The sequence below is a fragment of the Miniopterus natalensis genome, chromosome 4 (assembly GCF_054644295.1).
Source record: "Miniopterus natalensis isolate mMinNat1 chromosome 4, mMinNat1.hap1, whole genome shotgun sequence".
Taxonomy (NCBI): Eukaryota; Metazoa; Chordata; class Mammalia; order Chiroptera; family Miniopteridae; genus Miniopterus; species Miniopterus natalensis.
This window is the reverse complement of record NC_142084.1, coordinates 19,133,396-19,153,400: the sequence shown is the minus strand read 5'-3', so window position 1 is coordinate 19,153,400 and position 20,005 is coordinate 19,133,396. Positions and strand designations below refer to the sequence as shown.

Sequence of the window (20,005 nt, the reverse complement as noted above, 5' to 3'; positions counted from 1 at the left end):
TGGGATTTGGTGGCTCTTGTTACAATGCTACACATCAGACAGGGACAAACGTCAGTGACTGAGAAAAAGGTATAAAAAGAGCGAAACCACCCACTGTTGAAAGGGCTCGTGGATGTCACTGTACAGTGTGGTCAGGCGAAAACAAGCACATGGCATCCTGGGAAAAGTAGGGGGCAGACCTGGACGGCCACGGCGCCGTTCACCGCTGCGCCCGGGGAAACGGGTTTAAAGAAGGGAAACTGATACAAAACCTCGAATCCAGTATTAAGGTATTTCCATGCCTAGAATATCTGTGGAAACAAAACGACAGTATTATGGCAGACTCCTAACCACGGTGTCGGACGCTAAGGAAACCGTATTAAACAACAGAAGCGTTTATGGTTTTTAAAACTATTCACTCAGGAGCTTCCAAACATGAGTTAGGATTCAGTGTCTGCCTCAAACAAGAGACTAGATGATCACAGAAGTATTTTTATAATAATTTTTATGTATACCTTGTCACCAGCTAAAGGACTCCTGCCAGAGGAAAAACAAAAATTCTAAGGATAAAGGAACTAAAAAATCTAATCTTTAGTACTTTCCATAAGTGAAAAGCATTAAAGACCTTTCAAAAGTCTAACGCTGCCGTGCCACCCTGAGGCAGGAGAAGTGGCATTATGGTGGCTCCACCGATCTGGGTTCTGGTGGTAGGAGGGCTTTTTATTTAATATCTTAATGAATCAAAATATCTTCTTGGAAAATCTCTAAAAATGAGCATCTCATTACCTTCCTGAGAACTGACTATGGAGCATTCCTCTCCATCATTAAGTTCATGCTAAGGACCTTTAAGTGTCATCTTAATTTGACACTTGTAAGATAATTAGCTTCTCTAAGTGAAATCAATTTGTCGATTTTAATTTGTTCTCCTGTGCATTTTTCCAAGTCGGAGGAGACAGTCACAATGGTTTTCTTTGAGGGTCTAAACTGAGATTTTTTAATGTCTTGATTCTTTTATATACTCCATTGTAATTTAGCTGCAATTAAGCACCTGTTTTCTAAATTACCTCAAAGTCTTGTGCAAGTTAGGAAAAAAATATTAACACAGAGGTGATGGAGTTGAGCTGTCAGTGGTCCTGCTACATCTAGGATCCTGGTCGTGCTCGTGTCTGTCGGGCCTAGGGGTTTACCACATCGGGCCCGTTCATGTCCCGTCCGAGACTAACTGCAGGGGCAATGCCACTTTATCCGGCCAATGCAGGGGTTGGAAAATGCTGGTCTGAGGTGGTGGGGCAAAGTACAAAGAAATGGTCACTGTGGGGTGGAGGGCCGGTCAGCTGCCACCTGTGGTCATGGTTTGGCTGAGTACATTTTTTGCCTGAGTTTACGTGGTCTTTCTGTGTTCTGGCTGGAGCTCATGTGGGAGGGAAGGAAAACAGGGTGGACCAGAGAGCCTCGCTGGGTGGCTGGTGGTGGCATCCAGGTAGGTGGAAACCGGGTGGGCAGGAGCTGAAGGGCCAGCAGGGAACTAAACGGGGCCACACTGAAGACTACTCTTTGGTACTTGTCCTGGTGCCTGGGCCAGCCTGACCGGGAGGGAAGTCCTGGAGACTGGGGGGATGACGACCTCACCAAATCGGGAGTGACCCTAATGATGATTTTACTTCGGGAAAGAAACGCAAACTGTGAGGGACTTTCTTCGATAGTGCTGTGACACTGGTGTGGGCGGGGGCTTGGAGACAGGACAGGCTCCTAAAAGTCCAACCCTCGCTTCCCTGTGCTATTATGTTCTTTCCAGGCCTCTGTCGGGGATTCTGTCCTGCTTTTGTATCATCATGATTTGTGGATGAAATGGGGGCAAAAGCAAAACTCTGAGTTAAGAATCCTGAATTTTCTCCTGGCGCATGGTCTCAGCGAGCAGGGGGATGTGCACGGCCGCAGGGAAAGCCCTTGGCAGGCAGGAAAGGGAGGGCCCTGCAGCAGGCGCCTGGAGGGAAAATGAGAGATGGCTCCTGTCGCTGCCCACGTGGGAGTCGCATGGCTTGTGCAGGAAAAGGGAGTCGGGCAGACAGAGGCTCATGCTAACCAAAGAGGCCCCAGTACTCTGCTGACGCTCGGGGAGGGAACCTCCTCTGCCTGTAGGCGACAAGGGCCAACCTGTTAGTGCTAAACAGGACTTTGATACAAATATTTTATTCCAGAATTGTGATCCAGGTCTGGACAAGCTGACAAATTATAACTGTTTCTCAAATGAGTTAATAGATAGCCAGAGAGTTTTTCTGAGCGGCGTGTGTGCCTCACATACACAGTCTCTTCTGTACATGTGCCCGTAGTTACGCATGTACCGAGAAAAGCCTCCAGACACCATTTTTTAATAAAGAAAATCAGTTCCCCAAAAGGATTCTCGACTGAGTTAAGGCCGTTGTTTGTAGGAAGCCAGATAGAGTGATGCAACTAATCTTTAACAAAACAAGGCCAGGGGCGGCAGGAGCAGGGGGATAAAGTACAGTGTGGGGTGTTTTCCACGACACCTACAAGACACAAGAAAAGCACTTAGACACCGTAAGGCCGGGAACCATGCTGTGTGGCCACCGCGTGGGTGGCCAGAAGAGGGCCTTGGACACTGGGAGGGGGCTCCCTGCACTGTCACAGTCCCACGAGCCACATGCTGTCGCGCGAGGCTCCCGGGGGGAAGGCGGCCCCGCGTGGCCAGCCGGTCCCCTGCCTGGAACACGGGCGCCACCGCCCCTTCCCGCCCCGCAGGGACGCGCCACCCGGGCTGCGGGACGGGAGCGGCCTCCCAGCCGCGGGGGGGACAGGCGGGGACTCCTCCGGCCACTACCACAGGTGCCCGGCCTCGTCCTCCCGGTCCTCGTCGTCCTCGTCGTCCGTCACCGCGCGGCTCGGCTCCCGCAGCTCCCGCAGCCTGTCCTTGGGGCCCCGCTCCCGCGCGTCCTCCAGGTCGTCCAGCAGGAGCGCGGCGCCCCCGCTGCCGAGGTCCCCGGAGGCCTCCTGCTCCTCTTCTGGGCCGAGGGGCGGAGGGGCCGCAGTTAGTTGCTGCCGGGACCCGGCAGGCAGAGCCCTGCGTCCCGCCCCAGCCGCATCCCCGTGGCCGCTGGGCGCAGGGCCCGGGCTCTGTGGGCCCGCGGCTCCCACCTCGGGGCTTCATGACCCTCATCGCTCTCGGCCCGCAACAGGCCCCGACTGTGCAAACCCGCTGCGCAGCCCAGGGGCCCGGGAAAGCCAGCTGCGCAAAACCTCCTGCGCCTCGGGGTTCCTCGGCCCCCTGAGCGCCCCGCCTAGACCGCGCCACCTCGGGAACCGCCCCGCCAGGGGCTGGGGCTCACGGGCACTCACCGCAGCGCACGGCGCCCTGCCTCCGGGAGCCGGCCAGCTCGTTCCCGTACTTGTCCACGCACCAGCACTGCCCCGTGCCGCCGTGGCACTGCGTGGCCCGGTAGTAGCCGTCCTCGCTGCAGCGGGGCACGAAGGTGCCTGCGGGAGGAAGGGAGGCGCAGGGCTCAGCCCCGGGCGCGGGAGGAAGGGAGGCGCAGGGCTCAGCCCCGGGCGCGGGAGGGCGCTGGGGGGGGGGGGGGGCGCTGGTTATTAGGATGACGGGCCCTGGGACTTGCTCAAGGACAGACAGGAAGCTCGAGTGCACACTTCTCATTATTTATTAATAACTTATTCCTAATGTGTTTCCAGTTTTATGGAGCTCCTGTGATACTGCGCTGCGTGGAGGGTGGGTGCAGGGCACGGGGGTCGGGCTTCCACTGTGGAGCGGCCCGCAGGAGGTTCAGTTAACACCCGTCATCTCATAGAGAAAAATTCTCCTTGTGATGAGGGCTCGGGACTGTCCTCTTAACTTAGATACCCTACAGCAGTGTCAGCTACAGTTACCACGTTGTACATCACATCCCTAATATTTATAACTGGGAATTTATATTTTTTGACTCTCCCACCCCTGCCTATGGTAACCACAAATCTGCTCACTTTTTCTATAAACTTGTTTTTGTTGCGTTTTTGTTTTTTTGGGGAGTTCCACACATGAGTGAGACCACATGGTATTTGTCTTTCTCGGTCTGATTTATTCCACTTAGCATAATGCCCTCAAGGTCCACCCAGGTGGTCGCCTGGGCGGGACTGCCTCCGTGTTCATGGCTGAGTGGTATTCCAGTGGCATACAGGCCACGACTGCTCCCCCATTAGTCGTCAGCGGCCGCAGGCTGTCTCCCCGCCTTGGCTATTGTCGATAATGCTGCAGTGAACACGGGGGTGCAGATAGTCTTCTGAGTTGGTGGTTTCATTTTCTTCAGATAATCCCCAAAAGTGTAATTGCTGGGTCATGGGGTAGTTCTATTTTTAATTTTTTGAGGAACCTCAATACTGTTTTCCATAGTGGCTGCACCAATTTACAGTCCCGCCAGCAGTGTACAGTGTTTCCCTTTTCTCTGCATCATTCCCAGCATTTATCATCTTTTTGATGGCAGTCATTCTAACAGGCATGAGGTGATCTCACTGTGGTTCTGATTTGCATTTCCCTAATGATTAGTGATGAGCACATTTTTATGTACCGACTGTATATCTTCTGTGCAAAAGTATCTATTCAGGTCCTTTGCCCATTTTTTTAATTGGATGATAAGTTTTGCTACTGACTTGTATGAGTTCCTTATGTGGTTTGCAAATATTTTCATTCCATAGGTCATGGTTTCCCTTCATTGGTTTCCTTTGCTGTGCAGAGGCTTTTTAGTTTGATGTAGTCCCACTTGTTAATTTTGTTGCTTGTGTTTTGGGTGTCATATCCAAAAAAATCATTACCAAGACCCAGGTCAAGGAGTGTTTTTTCTGTTTTCTTCTAGGAGTTTCATGATTTCAGGTCTTACATTTCAGTCCTCAATCCATTTTGAGTTCATTTTTGTGAGTGGTATAAGACAGGGGACTAGTTTTATTCTTTTACATGTAAATATCTAATTTTTCCAGTACCTTTTCTTGAACAGACTGCCTTTTCTCCATGGAGTATTCTTGGGTCCCTTACTGACCATATATGAATGGGTTTATTTTGGGGCTCTTGATTCTGGTCCATTGGCCTATGGGTCTGTTTTTATGCCTCATGGTTTTGATTGCTATAGCTTTATAATACAGCTTGAAATCAGAAGTGTGATCTCGCTGCTTTGCTGTTCTTTCTTTGGCTGTTCGGGGTTTTCTGTGGTTCCGTGCAAATTTTAGGATTTTTTTTTTCAACTGTAAAAAATACCGCTGGAGTCTTGATAGGGATTGCATTGACTATAGATAGATGGCTCTGCTAGTATTATTAATTCTAATAATTAAAAAGAGCACAAGATACCTTTTGATCATTTGTGTCTTATATTTCTCTCATTAATGTCTCATGGTTTTCAGTGGAGAGCTCTTTCATCTCCTTGGTTAAACTTATTCTTAAGTATTGTTTTTGATGCTACTGTAAATTGGATCATTTCATTCCCTTTTCAGATAATTTGTTAGTGTGTAGAAATGTTACTGATTTTTGCATGTTGATTTTGTATCCTGAAAATGTACTGAATTGGTTGATTAGATCTAACAGGTTTCTGGTGGCATCTTTAGGATTTTTTATATATAAAGTTATGGCATCTGCAAATATAAACAATTTTACGTCTTTCCCATCTGGTGTCTTTTATTTTCTTATATATTTCTTTGTTCTGGCTAGGACTTCCAGTACTAGGTTAGGTGAGAGTGGGCATCCTTATTAGAGGAAAAGCTTTCAACTTCCACCACTGAGTATGAAACAGACTGTGGTCTTGTCACATACGGCCTTTATTATGCTGAGGTATGTTCCTTCTATACCTAATTTGTTGTTTTTATCACGAACAATTGTTGAATTCTGTCAAATAGATTTTCTAAATCTGTTGAGATGATAGCACTTTACTCTTAATTTTGTTAATGTGATGTATCACATCGGTTAATTTGCATATATTGAACCATCCTTACATCACAGGCATAAATCCCACTTGATCATGATGAATGATCCTTTTAACGTGCTTCTGAATTTGGTTTGCTAGTCTTTCATTGGAAATCTTTGCATCTATATGCATCAGAGATATCGGCCTGTACTTTTCTTATAGTATCTTTTCTAGCTTAGCTTGCAGAATAACGCCGGTCTTATAAAATGAATTTGGCAGTGTTCCCTCCTCTTTGATTCTTTGATATCAATTCTTCTTCAAATGTTTGGTAAATTCACCAGTGAAGCCATCTGCTATCTGGTCCTGGGCTTTTCTTCTTTGGGAGAGTTTTGATTACCGATTCATAGTTTCTATTTCTTTCTGATTCAATGACTTTTTCTTAACAGTTGATAAAATCATATGATTTTTTTAATCTTTTATATACTTTGAATGAGATGAATTACTAGTTATTCAATTTAAAATATATATCTTTGCTTTCCTGGAATAAATACTACTTGGTCATGATACATTGTTATTGGAATACTGATTCCATTTTCTGATCTTTTTGCATCTGTGTTACTAAGTGATAAAGGCATATAATTTTGTGTCTGCTCTTTCCGTATCAAACTAATAAGTTCATAAAATGATTTGGTATTTTTCTCTTTTCCTATACTCTAGACATTTTGTATAGAATGAGAATTCTCTCTTCCATGAAGGATTCACCCATAAAAATATTTTGGGCCTGGTGCGTATTGGGGGCAATGAGTAGCATTTTGATTTAAATTAATTTCATGGCTTTTTAATCCAGTTGGCTCTTCTGGTTCTTTGTGACCCAAATGTGGTCATCCCTAGTATCCATTTCACTAGTTTTTCATAATTGTTGTAAATGGGTCTATAGCAGTGGCTCTCAAAGTGTTCATCCAGGACCAGCAGCTGCAGCATCACCTGGAAACATCTCAGAAAAGCAGATCCTTGGGACTAACCCCAGAGCCACTGAATCAGAAACTGCCTTAATGAGCCTGCACGGAATTCTGACGCACTGAAGTGTGGGACTGCCAGGTTTACACAATCCTATACCTGAGGCCACGTCCCACTTCTAAGTGCATGATCGCATTCAAGCCTTTTATGTTGGCAAAGGTTTGTCTGCCTCAGCGTTTTCTGCTTTACTTTTAATCATTTCAGTTTGTGTTCCTAAAGTTTCCCGATTTGAAAATTTTGTTTTTTGGTTTTTATAAATGCATTTGAAACTATGACTGTTCCTCTAAGTTTCACTTCAGTTGCTTCCCTCCAGTTCTGGTACACACCGCCTACCTCTCAGTCACTTCTCAGTGCTTTGTATATACTGTCTTTCACCTTCAACTAATTATTTTTAAAAACCCAGATGTACCGGTTTTCAGCAATCTTAGTTTTGACTTCTTCTTTTATTGTGTTGTGGCAAGTGAATTGGATCCGTGACGGTTTTTGAGATTGGTTGAGTCTTCTTTCTGGTATAATCTATGGCAAATACTTCATGTGTTTTTGAAAAGACTGTATGTTCTATGCCAATGCACAAGAATACATATATACTAATGCTAGTTAATCACACCATTCACTTCTTCTCTGTGTATACTTCTGCCTACTTGAACTGTAAGTTTCTAGAAGAGAGCTATATTTAAAATCTGATTATAAATACAATTCCTCCTTGCAGATTTGTTTTAAAGATATGGAAATACCAATCGACGACATTACATGGTAAAAGGAACATTTCAGCAAGATGATAGTGTCTTTATTTTTAGAATTCAAAGTGGTTGCTTCTGTCAGGTTTTAACATTGTTGAAACAATGACTCTTGACTCTCTTAATTTCAAGTTTCTGTGTTTTATATGTAACTTCAATCGATAGTCTCTGAGTGAGACCCATTCATATTTACTGTGATTACAGACAGGCTTGCCATTATTTTTACCACTCTAGTTTTCATTTCCCTCCTTTTGCTGACATGATTACATTTTCTGTATTCCATGTTTTTCTTCTGTAGGTTTATCTTGTTACCTTTAAATTTTCCACAGAGAAGCATAATTTTACTTATAGGATCTAAAGTTGACCTATGATTTCTTCATGAACAAATCAGAAGCTTAACATATTTTTACCACTTTTTCTCAGGTCCACCAACAGTCTGAAATCTTAAGTTCAGCTTGCTATCAGAACATTTTTATAGGTCCTATTTATGTAGATTTAGCCGCATGTCTTTTTTCGCAATTAACTGCTGTGGGATTATTTCTCTTCTGCAGAGTCTATCATTTGAGACGTCAGCAAGTCTGGGTCTGCGAAAATCTGTGTCAGCACCTTGAACATGCTCCTTGGGTAAGTTTATATTCTAGGCTCCAAGTGGTTTCCCCAGCACCCTGAAGATAGTACTTCCTTCAGTCGGTGTTGCTAAGCTGATTCTCATTTAACTGTAGTAATCTTTATTCATGACAGTTTTTGGTTTTTCTTAGGGTGTCTGATGACTGCTGATCTTCTGTGTGAGACTCTCCTGAGTGAGTAACACTGTCTACATCAACCATGAAGACAGGTTTCTGCTTACTACTGTGGTTTTCTACTCCGTAACTTTATTTCTGATTTTAAAAAAAAATAAGCATCTTTAAATTTACCTCTTGCTTGATGCTATGGACCCCAGAAAGAAGTGTGCCTTGGGAGGGAGAGATTTTTCTACTTGACCGTGGATTTGACCCCAGGTTCCAGTTGATTCTACGGATGACTCGGCAGCACTCAGCTCACCAGGCTCTTCCAGATCACGGAGGGGAGGGGCCCCCAGAAAACCATTCCTAAGTGGTGGGCAAGCCTGCTGCCCACACTCTAACTTAGGGGCTCAGCCAGGGCACCACATCCCAAGTCTTCAGGGAGCAGCAGGAAGAAAAAGCAGGTACCTCAATAACCAAAAAACAGATTTGTGAACAGATTCTCAAACTACCTGCAAAGGGGAGCAGGGAGAGAGCTGGGGACCTGGGGCTCCTCCTCAAGGTGCAAGGGGGAAAACAGGCACTTAATAAACAAACACCACTGGGCTGAGCCCCCAGGGTGGCAGGAAGCAGGAGCCGCTCTACATGGTACATAATGTAACATGATGAACGCTCCTGGAAGTCGGCAGTGATTATAACTGATAGGAATGTGTTGTTGCCTGTTTTGTCTTAATTTTTTAACCAAAATGCCCCTGAATACAATTTATTATATTAGAAGATTTCATCATGTGAAAAGTAATTTGTGAGCAAATAAAATGGTGTTTTTATGACTCAGGCAGAGTAATCTCCTTATGTGGGGAGATGCGATATAAAGTAAGCTTTGAAACTAGGTGGGATTCATGGCTGGGCAGAAGAGCCAGGCAGGTCAAAGTCACAACTCTGGAGTTCTGAGCTGAACAGAGTGTTGTCAGGTGGGCAGAGTTTGAGGCAAGCCAGTGAAATAAGTAATTTTCAAAAGTCAAAGGAAGGAGGAGTGTGTACTTTATAAACTCTGGCAATCTCTCCTAATACCTCAGACAGCCTCCATCTAAAAACTTGCCCATTTCCATCAAGTAAATAAACTGCAGCGGCAGGGAAGCTGCTTAGGGAATGCCCTGCTCCTGATGTTTAATAAGAATAGTTCTGAATTCCTGCTATAGCTATGCGGACTCCTTTTTGTCTAGCAAACAGGTTTACCAGCCTCCCGGGGATGGCCTGGGTGCCACAACTACCCTGGGTGCCGCAGAGAGGATGCTGGGGAGCGACAAGGGCCCGCGCCAGGGAAACCCGCTCACACAGCCCCCCGCTTCCACCCCACCATCTGGACAGAGGTGAGAGGAAAAACGTGTCGTGTGCAGACCATAGAGCCTTACGCTCGCTTCCAGGGGTCATGGGAAACAGACATTCCCATCCACTCGCGTCCTTGAGTCCTATCTCGCAGGCTCGGGGAAGGAGGGCTCATCTTCCCCCCTGAATGGACAGGAAATTCTGTCATTTTAGGGTCGGGAAGAACATGAAGGCTCCATTCAGTGGCTGGCTCAAAAGAGGCAGAGACTCGTGGAGCCCAAGGTCAGGGGGGAGACTCCACCCCCAAAGACTTGCCCACTAGCCCTGGGCCCCTCTCGCCAGCTCCCAGACACCGGCACAGCCCCAGCTGCCTGGAAGAGACCCGTGTGGGCCACAGTGAGGCGTTGCCTTCATCAAACACGGGTCCCTAAGTGCCAGCCATTGCTGTGCTCAATATTACAAGAGACATGACGGTTTAATCAGTGGTTTAAACGAGTGGCAAGAAGCCGTACTTACCCAACAGGCTCTTCCCCTTGCTCAGCTTCTGAATCCTGCTCATTTCATTCTGACAGGGGAGGCCTAAAACACAACACAGGGAAGTCAGTTTCCAGATGGTGCGGGAGACAGTCTCCAATGACTGGCTTCACTCTGACACGAAAGGCAGGCAATGGCACACCTGGGAGAGGAATGACTCCACACGCTGTGACTATGCAGCCAAACAAATTCAGGCCATTAGTGTTTCTAATTACAAAACTTACACCAGGAGGTACTTAAAATAGTATTTGGGGGCTCCTTGTATAGGAATTTTTCTCCCCACCACCATCTCAAGCAAACACCAGGTGTCTAATAGGCGATTTGCTAACAGGCTTTATACAAAGAAGTAAATAGTGAGCTGGGGACCAACACTTCCTATGCGGCATGTGTTCCGAGTCCATGGCCAGCTGACCAGAGAGGACAGTACATCCACCCCAGGTCCTGCTGTAGGAGAGGAAGATGAGTGGAGGACCTCATGGCTTGCTACCCAGGAAAGTGAAGCACAGGCCCCAAAGGAGAGGTATGAAGATGCTCCAGCCATCTGGAGAGACAGTAAGGACAGCGCTCAGCCCTGCCGCTCGTAGCTGAGTACTTCGAGCATGTCTCTGTCTCCGAGCCTCGATTATAAAACACGCTGCTATGAACCAGCACAGGACCAGCAGTGAGAGCCACATGGCTAAGTGGGGCGTACGAAAGGGTGTCACACTCTTTTACCTCCCAGGACAACTTCCACTCACAGCAAGAAGAAAGACGACCTCACTAGCTCTCGAGACGTACCACGTCCCTGCCTTGCAGGTCCTGTGGCTCCGGGAGGCTCTGCTGTTGCCTATGGGCCTCCAGGCAAGGACGGGGCTCTGACACTCAGGGCACTCACGCCACCTCCGTACACGCAAAGTGTGGGGCTGCACAGCGCACCTGAGCCCCTGTGCACATCCCTCACCCTGTGGGCTGCACAGTGCCACCTGCGCCTGCTGCTCATTCCTGGGCGACACTGGTTATATAACCAGTTTACTTCTGGGGTTAAGATACCCCTGAAAACAAGTTCCATCTGCAGTGATTAAAATTGGCATTTACCATGATAGATAATGAGAATTTACTGAATTCTTAGAATGTCCCCCAGTGTCCTAGAACTTGACATCGTCACTAGTTTAATCTTCAGGACAACCGCGTAAGGCAGGTGCGACCTCAGAGAAATGCAGAGCTCGAGGTGCTGAGGAGACTGGTCACAGTCACCCCTAGAAACTCGGTATCGGACCGTTCCCCCTCAGATTGTGCTACAGGGATTCTGGAAAAGGAAAAATAAATAGGACTGAGACCCGATAAACATCGCAGCAAGAGAAACAGGAAAGAACAAAACGAAACTCCGTCACAGAGCAGGACGCTGCTGAGCAGGTGACAGTCGTTACCCCAGAAGGGAAGACAACTGGCATGGGCTCCCATTGCTCTGTAGTTACACCTGGTGCTAGGAGAAAGTTTCTTTCGTGATTTCTTTTTTTAAACAAACTCCAGGAAGTTTACACTTAGCCTCTTTGTTTTGGTCTACAGAACAGATTCCCCATAAGAATTTTGGGGGCTAAAAGTCTAAAACTCCAATTTAGCAATAAAACTAGAGAGACTATCAAAACCAGTTAACAGATCATCCTACCACGGGAAACGTTTAAAAGGACTAACAATTTTCTCCGGCCAAATAGGTCCTCGAAGACTTAATTGTAGAATTATCTACAAATTAGCCATAATAAAAATACCAGATAGCAACACCTATGGTCTATAGCTGAGGAAAGACTTTAGCCTCCAGTGCACACCTTAACAAACGGGATAATAAAATGTGAAAGTAAAACGAAAATCCCAGAACTGGTTCTGGGTCAGGGATGGAGGCAGTGGAGACCTAACTGGAAATGAACAACCACGAAGGACGGTGCTCGCCTCTCCCTGCCCGTGGGCCCACCATGAGGGGCCCTTGCGGAGCCCCCCAGGCGCCCACCCTGAGGCTGAGCCTGGCCGAGGGCACGTGACCACATGCACTCCGGCCCTAACCTGTCATAAGCTTAACGCTAACCACTACAAGCATTTCCATGGAAGTAAAAGCAGGGGTATTATTTAACACCGATTGCAGGTACTAGCAGCAGATGTGATGAGAAAAGAGCAAGGAGGAATAAAAATTGAGAAGGAAGACAGAAAATCATCGCTATTTGCAGATGGTCTGACTGCACAGCTGAGGAACCCAAGGAAGCCAACCAGAAAAACTACTTGCCCAAAATGAGAATTTAGTAAGGTGGCTGAGAACAAAATTAATATTGAAACCACCACAGGCGAGGCAATATGATGGTAAGTAACTGATTTCACTTACAGGGTAGTATAAGGTTTGTGAGAACAAAACTTGTGTCTCTCCTGGTTGACAGACAGATCCTGCTCTTGGACAAAATGATTCAATGTTCTCTAGCTATCAATTCTCTCTAGATTAATATCATTTTGCCTGATTCTAAAGAAAGAAACCAGTAAGAATTTTTTAATTGAATAAACTGATTCTAAAGCTTAAAAAGTTAAAATAGGAGACTATCCAGGATAATTCTGAAAAAAAGATTAATAGCAGAGGAGGTTGGCCTCACCAGATATTAAAACATTGTAAAACTGTAATTTAAACAGTTTAGAACTGATTTATGTATAGTTCACTTAATAGGACAATACTCAGGAAAAGACAGATACAGGGCAGAAGAAGCATTTCAAACTGGAGGGAGAAAGATGGGTTCGTCAATCAATGTTAGAAGAGCAACTGGACACCCATCTCCGGGTGTCGGGGTAGGGGCTGGGGCTGGGACCCCACTTGACCGTACATGAAAAACATCTAAAGTGATACATGAGTTCAACAAACACGCAAAAAGAATCCCAAAAGGTAGTGAAGAAAACACAAGAACTGCTTTACTGTCTTAAAATGGGAAATAACTCTCCAAGCTTAATAATGTAAGCTTTATGGCTTCTAGGAGGCCATAAAATAAAAGAAGAAATCTATCTTAAATCTGATTTCTCCCTGGCAAAAATACAGTCAAAGTTGGGGGAAAATATTTGCAGTACCTATGCGTACAACAGTCCTAATACCCTTAGAGAAAATTCCCATTTTTAAAAAACAACAAGAACCTAATAGAAGAAAACTAGAGAGCGTCTCAAACAAACATGAAGCTGTTCAACCTAAGTCATAATAGAGAAATGAAGCCTACGAGGAAATTCAATTTCTTGTCCTGCAACTTGAAAATGGCCACGAAGTTTGGCGAGCCAATGGAAAACGGGTCTTCCTGTGGATTTCTCATGAGGTAAAAATCGTTGCGACCTCTTTGGAGGGCAAAGTGGAAACGCTGCTCAACCTTAAACATGCGCATGCCCTCCTGACCAGTGCCTCTGCCTTTGGGGATGCACCTTACAAGTCCACAAACACTCGGGTGCACTTCTCTCTTAGTGTCCTTCTGATTCCTGTCTACATTCTCCGCTGTGTGTGTACTGAGTGTACACACACACACACACACACACTTAAAGCCCTTAAAGTTACTACTCTACCCATCTTCCTTTCCCAAGGCTGCGTCCTGACAGCCTGCTTCGGGTATGTTATCCTGGAGGCCTGACCTAGGCTGGATCAGATTTTTCTGGGGCTTGGGATCTTGCTGGTCCCGTGAGCTGTGGACCACCACACATGGGCACCCCACCCCCAGGACACTGAGACCCCTCAGGGAGCCTCAGAGCTCCCGCTGGATCCCTGAGCGTCTTCTAGTCCGTCCTCGTGCAGGCTCACTCTCCTGGCGTGTGTTACACCAGATACCCCTGTATTCTGTCCATGTATTCCTCCAATCTCGCCTTCCTTCTTTCTTCAGTTAGCCAGTTTATTTAGAACCAAAATATCCAAATATCCTTGTCTAAGACACTCAGTATAAATGCTACTATCCTAGAAACCGACACATGGCTTTCTCTAAGGGGAACACAGAGAATTCATGGGACAGTGATACTGATAGTTTATATTTGCACAGTGTTTGTCACAATGATCTTGGAAATTATGCGGCAAAGGTTTCCATGCCCATTTTACAGATGAAAAGGTTGAGGCACAATATAGTTAAGAGATTTTCCCCCAAAGGAATGAAATAACGGACTCCTTGATTATGCTCCTGGGTTTTCTAATATACCACTTCGCTAAAAATGGGAAGAAAATAGAAAAAAGAGCCTTTGGGCTTGCCAGTAAATGGGCCGACTGCTTTATTCTCTAGCTGCCTCCCCCTTCCTGCTGATGGGTCCGCCTCCCCAGTACACGGTCGTGCCCACGTGGCTGCCCTGGGCTCTGGCCCCACCTCCTGCCTTACCTCCAGGCTTCTGGAAGCAGTAGCACCACTCGTTGTTCGAGAGCTTGCCGTCCTTGAAGGAGTCACAGGAGTTGAAGAGAGGCTTGATGCAGGGCTCGTACTTGTCCACGTAGATGGCGTTGATCTCCGAGTGGTCAAGCAGCAGGTCATAGTTCATGTCCAGCTTGTTGAACATCCAGCCGAGGGAGTCCTTGCAGATGGGCAGGATGCTGGTGTCAAACCCTGCGAGGGAAGGCGGGTGTCGGCGGCCACAGCCTGCTTGCTCCTGCCCAGGAGGAGGCTGTGCCACTCTGCTAGAATATGTTGGTGCTGGGGGTTTTTAAGTGAAACAATTTAAAATGCACAGAAACAGAAGTCAGCATTTAAGGAAAATGTGTTTAGCAGGCACAAATCCCCAGTGCTAATTTATCTGTGATGTAAGTAGGGGTTTTCATTTACTAGACTTGCTTGAAACAGGGTATATGCCTGCAAGGAATGGGATGCACATGGAGAGTAAGAGCACTGATGACAATACTGCAAACTGCTTTGATAGTTAGGAAAAAGCAGAGCAGAGGAACTACTGTGACAAGGCAGTAAAATGCGGCTGCATGGCGCAGTCGGGCAGCCCTGATTACCCCCCACAGCAGCCTGAACATTAATGGGAAATATGCCAGGTACCTGCCGCCTCGGTTCCCATGCCCCTTTTCTGCTCTCCCCTCGAGAGGTACATGATACGGAATCCAAACAGACTCAGACAATAATTTCTCAATTATTTCCCTGGGGGAAGAGGGGTCATTTTTTTTTAAAGAAATACTTGTTATCGCAATGGAAACTGTATGCACTCAAATAATAACACTTTGCTTACCACTTGGGGTAGTGAGTGTACCATAGCCAAATCCCAGAGAAGGGATGCCCCAAACCTGACTCGTCTATGCCCCAATCTAGCTCATCTTTCAGAGCCAAAAGCACTGTGCGATTTCAAGTCATTCCACAAGCTGGATTTCTAGGACTGGTTTTATCTTCCCAGAAAAATGGTGACGAAGGCCTCACTTTTGTCTTGCTTAAGGCACGCTTCTAGGCGCCGCATACTTCATCAGCTCACGGAATCCTTGCCCAGGCCTGTGAAATGATGGCGTATCCTCTCCACTTTACAGATGAAAAAATGCAAGCGCAAAGTCATACAACTGTGGAGCTGAGATTCAAACCCAGGCGGCCCAATCCTGAGTCTACGCTCTCCCCTCCCCTCCCGGGGCTGCCCCTGCGTCGCAGGACCCTCCTGTCCTGGGGACATCCAGCTGGCGAGGGAGCCACATTTGGGGATGGGCAGGGCAAGGCAGGTGGGGGAATACAGTGGCGGCTCTGAAGGCTCCTGATGGGGTTGGTTGCCCCACCCACATCCTGGTCATTGGGTTTCTATGTACATCATCGGGAACCCCTGCTTAGTGTGATAAAAGCTAGAGCAAAACATGCCCACCCTTTTTAAAGCACTGTAGTGACCAAAGGGTCTTCACTATTCAGAAGCCAGTAAAACAAGCATAGGGCCTCCCCCTCTGAGCTCTGGTGGAACCCTGGGTTTCCCCTCATTGCAAATGCCCATTAATTACATTCTAAGCTCCTAGAGGGCAAAAGACTGTCATTCCCTTCAGTAGCCTGAGCTGGGACTGGCACATAGTAAGCACTCAATAAAAGTATTTGTTGAGAGACATTTTCTAGCTACTGCAGAGTTTACCCCTTAAAACAAAAATCTGTCCATTTTTAAATTTATTCCTTTCGATATCTCAGAACACCCCTTTTTCAAGAGAGAAACTGTGGGACACAAGGTGGCCTCTTACTTAACCAAGGTCACTACTGAACAATCTCTGGGGTGGTGTCCTCAGAGGCCACTAAGCACAGGACGATAATTTACTCTGACACTAAAGGGCTCCACATTTTCTGTATAGAATATTTTATGCATCGATTTCATAGGATATTAACATTTCAGTACATGGGGAGGAGGAGCTTACTGCTGACTGACCACCAAAATGAAGTGCCACGCTGTTGGCAGTAGTCTAAAGGTCAAGCCCACTTCACACCTAGTTGGAAGTTTCTAGAAAAGCAGCACCTGCACCTGACATCTAGGGGTGGAGGAGAGGAGAGCAGAGCAGCCTTCTAACGGCCTGAGCGTATGGGGCATCTAGGGCTCCATGGCTCCCTGTTCACAACTCCTGGGCTGACAAAGTCTCTGCCGCCTCTGGCCTCCAAGCCTCACTCTGTAGCTTCACTCCAGCTGCTTCAGGACATCAAATGGAAGCCTCTTGGGGCTCAATCTGCTTCCGGCCAAGGGCAGGTCCTCCCCAGGCTCCCCAGCTGTCTGCAGGAGGGTCCCTGGGGACTGGAGGCTGCAAGGAGCAGCTCCCTGCCCAACAGTGTGCTCTTTGTTGAAAGGCTGTTCAGAAAGCCTGGAGCCCAGCTGCTCCTGGAGGACCCCAGGGAGAAGTTTCTCCAGACCATCTAGGAATTAACTGTCCACAGGCTCCCAAGGAAGCCCCAGCAGGAATAAAAATAAAGCATCTTAGTTCCCTTTCCTCCCAGACATAGCCACTCTTCGGACACTTACATTCTAGAAAGCGAACATTATCTTTTCCTTACGGTAGAAGATCTAAACTAGTGAAAGAACTGTCCCCATATCCACGTTCCCTGCCGGCATCTGTGGCTCAGACAGCAAAGAATGACCAAGGGGTTCGTTCTTATTTTGGCTGAAGACCTGATGCTGGTTAAACTCTGGACCCCAACAGTTACCAAGCCCCACGTCCTTGACTAATTGTGTCGCTGACTGATCCACTCTGTGCTAACTGGCCACGGTGTGGAGAAGCCAACCCCTAACCCCTAAGACAAAGGCATTGAGAGACTCCGTCCAACTACAAATATGAGGACCCCTTCTGAGTTTTCAGCTTATGAAGAGGCTCTGAGTGTGGGCTCTGCCAATTCAGTGATGGGCGTGAGGGACACTTACCTGCGAGTTTCTATGGAAACAAAATGCAACCCAACTAATGTTCACAAAGACATATTATCAAAGATGTTGGCTGCAATGTTTAAAATAGCTGAACATTAGGACCAACTTCAGGCCCCAAGATAAAGGTCTGCAACGATTATGTTATATCCATGAATTGGGATTCTCTGTGGCTATTACAAAGCAGAATACCACTCAGAGCACAGAAGGCAGCCGCAGCACATTGCTGATGATAACAGGAGGTCCTAAAACAGTCTGCAGTGTGAGATACACACATGGTTTTCTATATGACAAGGAAAAAGCGTATACCACAACACGCTTAACAGTTGTTAAAATGGTGGGTTTATAGCCCAGCCGATGTGGCTCAGTTGGTTGAGGGTCAACCTGTGAACCAGGAGGTCATCGTTTGATTCCTGGTCAGGGCACATGCCCGGGTTGCAGGCTCGATCCCCAGCAGGAGGCAGCCGATCAATGACTCTGTCTCATCATTGATTTTTCTCTCTCTCTCTCTCCCCCTCTCACCCTTCCTCTCTCTGAAATCAATAAAAAATTTTTTTTAAAATGTTGGATTTATAGACTTTCTGTATTTTTATACATATTTTATGTATTTCCCAAAATGTATATACTAAACATGATAATTTTGCAACCACACTTTACAAAAATACAGTTCACCCTTGGACAATGAGGGGGTTAGAGGCACTGACCACCTGCAAAGTCGAAAATCTGCAAGTAACTTAAGTTGGCCCTCTGCAAACTCAGATTCCCCACCACAGATCCAAAATACGTATAACTGTTGTACTGTCTTGACTGTAAGGCATCTTCCCTCCTCTCTATTTTACTATTTCTGAAATTGGGACATATTTGAAGTCAGAGTGTATATTTAATGTCGAGTATCTTTGTTCACCCCAAAAGGCTACTGGTAATTCAGCAATGTTTGATAACTGAGACAACGCTGCATTTTAAATGAAATCAATGGGCCGGAGCCGCGCGGTCTTACTGCCAGGGGTGGCGGGGCTGGTGGGCTTGATGACCCTGCTGGCGTCCTCGTGAAGGGCCCCGAACCAGTCCTTCAGCCGGGAGGCGAGGTTCCTCAGCTCCTTGTCCGCGCAGGCTGCAGGGAAGCAGAGGGGAGGCCGTGAGTCCCTGGGCTGCCTCAGCCCGGCCCTGGGCCCCCGGCGGGCCGCGTCACTAGGGACCCACCCTGGGCTGCCTCGAGCTGGCAGAGCAAGTCAGCAGGGGCTCACCGCTCAAAGACTGTCACCGGCGCCTCTCGCTAGCCCAGTGACATGCGCTCTTGCACTCTGCCAGAGATGATCACATTTGCCACTCAACTCATGCCCAGAGGTTAACACTCAGGAATAGCTAATGCGCTGAGGGAGGGCCTTCCTGGGACGCCAGGTCCCGGGAATCGCAGGCTCGATTTTGTTTCAGCCCAAGGTTCGGGTTTGGGGGGATGGGTTGTTTGGCCAGCCCTCTGACAGACCCACTTCACTTTCCCCCATAGACACATGGGTGCCGTCTCCATGGGAGAGTCCTTTCTGTCTGCAACCAGTCTGTACCTTTCCAGCTCATCTTTCAGGAAGGACAGAGCAATGGGGGTCAAGGACTATGCCTTCTGAGAACAAGAACACAATCTGGGTGGGGGGGGGTGCAGGCTATCTGAAGGTCTCGTGAGGTGCTGAGATAAAACTTGAGGGAGGAAATCCCAAAGGAGGGACCACAGTACCGAGAAGCAAGCTGATGGTCCCTGGCTCCCTGATTTTACCCTAATTCTGGGCACTGAGAGTCCTGACAAGGGGGCCAGGCAGCGAGGGGCTACCAAGATGCAGCAACGGATTTAGTGACCTTTAGCACCAGGAGGGACGGAAATTAGAGACCCAAGGGGCCAAAATCCCAACAAGTAAGAAGGGACAAAGAAATGAACCCTACAACTGTCATTTTCCCCAGATTCTAAACTACAGGAGACAGGCTGTGAAGAAGCCCAGCAAACAGTTACAACACAGCCCGGTCCCGAGTGTCTCCTGGTGTGGACCAGACACAGACTGAAGCTGGACTCGACCCGTGCAGAGACCCCAGCTGACACCCCAGGCTCTCCGCTGCAAGGCATGGGGGCAGTGCTCAGTGAGCAGATTGGCCAAGCTCCAGCCTCGCCTTTGGTGAGTGCAGGCTCTCACCAGATTGAGGTATTAGCCCCCAGTTGCCCCGCAAAGGGCAGGATGAATCCTCTCATTTTTACAATCTGAGTCTGCTTCCAGGGAAGCCCATCTTTCCTTAGCCCTGGGGCTCGGTGGAGAACAGAGCCAAACTTCATAGACCTCGGGCAGGAAAGGTCTCCCCCACCCTCCATTTGAGGGCAGGTGAGGAGACCCAGGCCGGGGCTCTGCAAGCTCAGCCCTGTCTTCTAACAGCTGCTTTCACTCCAGCCAGGATCCAGATCCAAACTCTACAAAGCATGGAGTGGCTGTGTGGCCATTGTTTAGACCCAGGTGGTTAG

The 20,005-nt window shown here is 47.4% G+C and overlaps 1 protein-coding gene and 1 long non-coding RNA gene across 2 annotated transcripts in view; one reads left to right on the top strand and one right to left on the bottom strand.

Moving 5' to 3' along the window:
• The window catches only part of LOC148093216 (uncharacterized), a 36,859-nt gene extending 28,191 nt beyond the window's left edge, over window positions 1-8,668 (top strand). Inside the window, exons 2-3 of the long non-coding RNA XR_015714390.1 lie at window positions 8,176-8,248; window positions 8,383-8,668. This is a non-coding gene — a long non-coding RNA (uncharacterized LOC148093216). The remainder of the gene's footprint in view (window positions 1-8,175; window positions 8,249-8,382) is intronic.
• The window catches only part of SPOCK1 (SPARC (osteonectin), cwcv and kazal like domains proteoglycan 1), a 461,737-nt gene continuing 444,525 nt past the window's right edge, over window positions 2,794-20,005 (bottom strand). The window contains exons 7-11 of the mRNA XM_087816357.1: window positions 18,509-18,622; window positions 14,544-14,765; window positions 10,189-10,251; window positions 3,334-3,471; window positions 2,794-2,999 (exon numbers count right to left, since the gene is read on the bottom strand). Coding sequence (XP_087672483.1) covers window positions 2,815-2,999; window positions 3,334-3,471; window positions 10,189-10,251; window positions 14,544-14,765; window positions 18,509-18,622 — 722 coding nt within the window. The 3' untranslated portion in view covers window positions 2,794-2,814. The remainder of the gene's footprint in view (window positions 3,000-3,333; window positions 3,472-10,188; window positions 10,252-14,543; window positions 14,766-18,508; window positions 18,623-20,005) is intronic.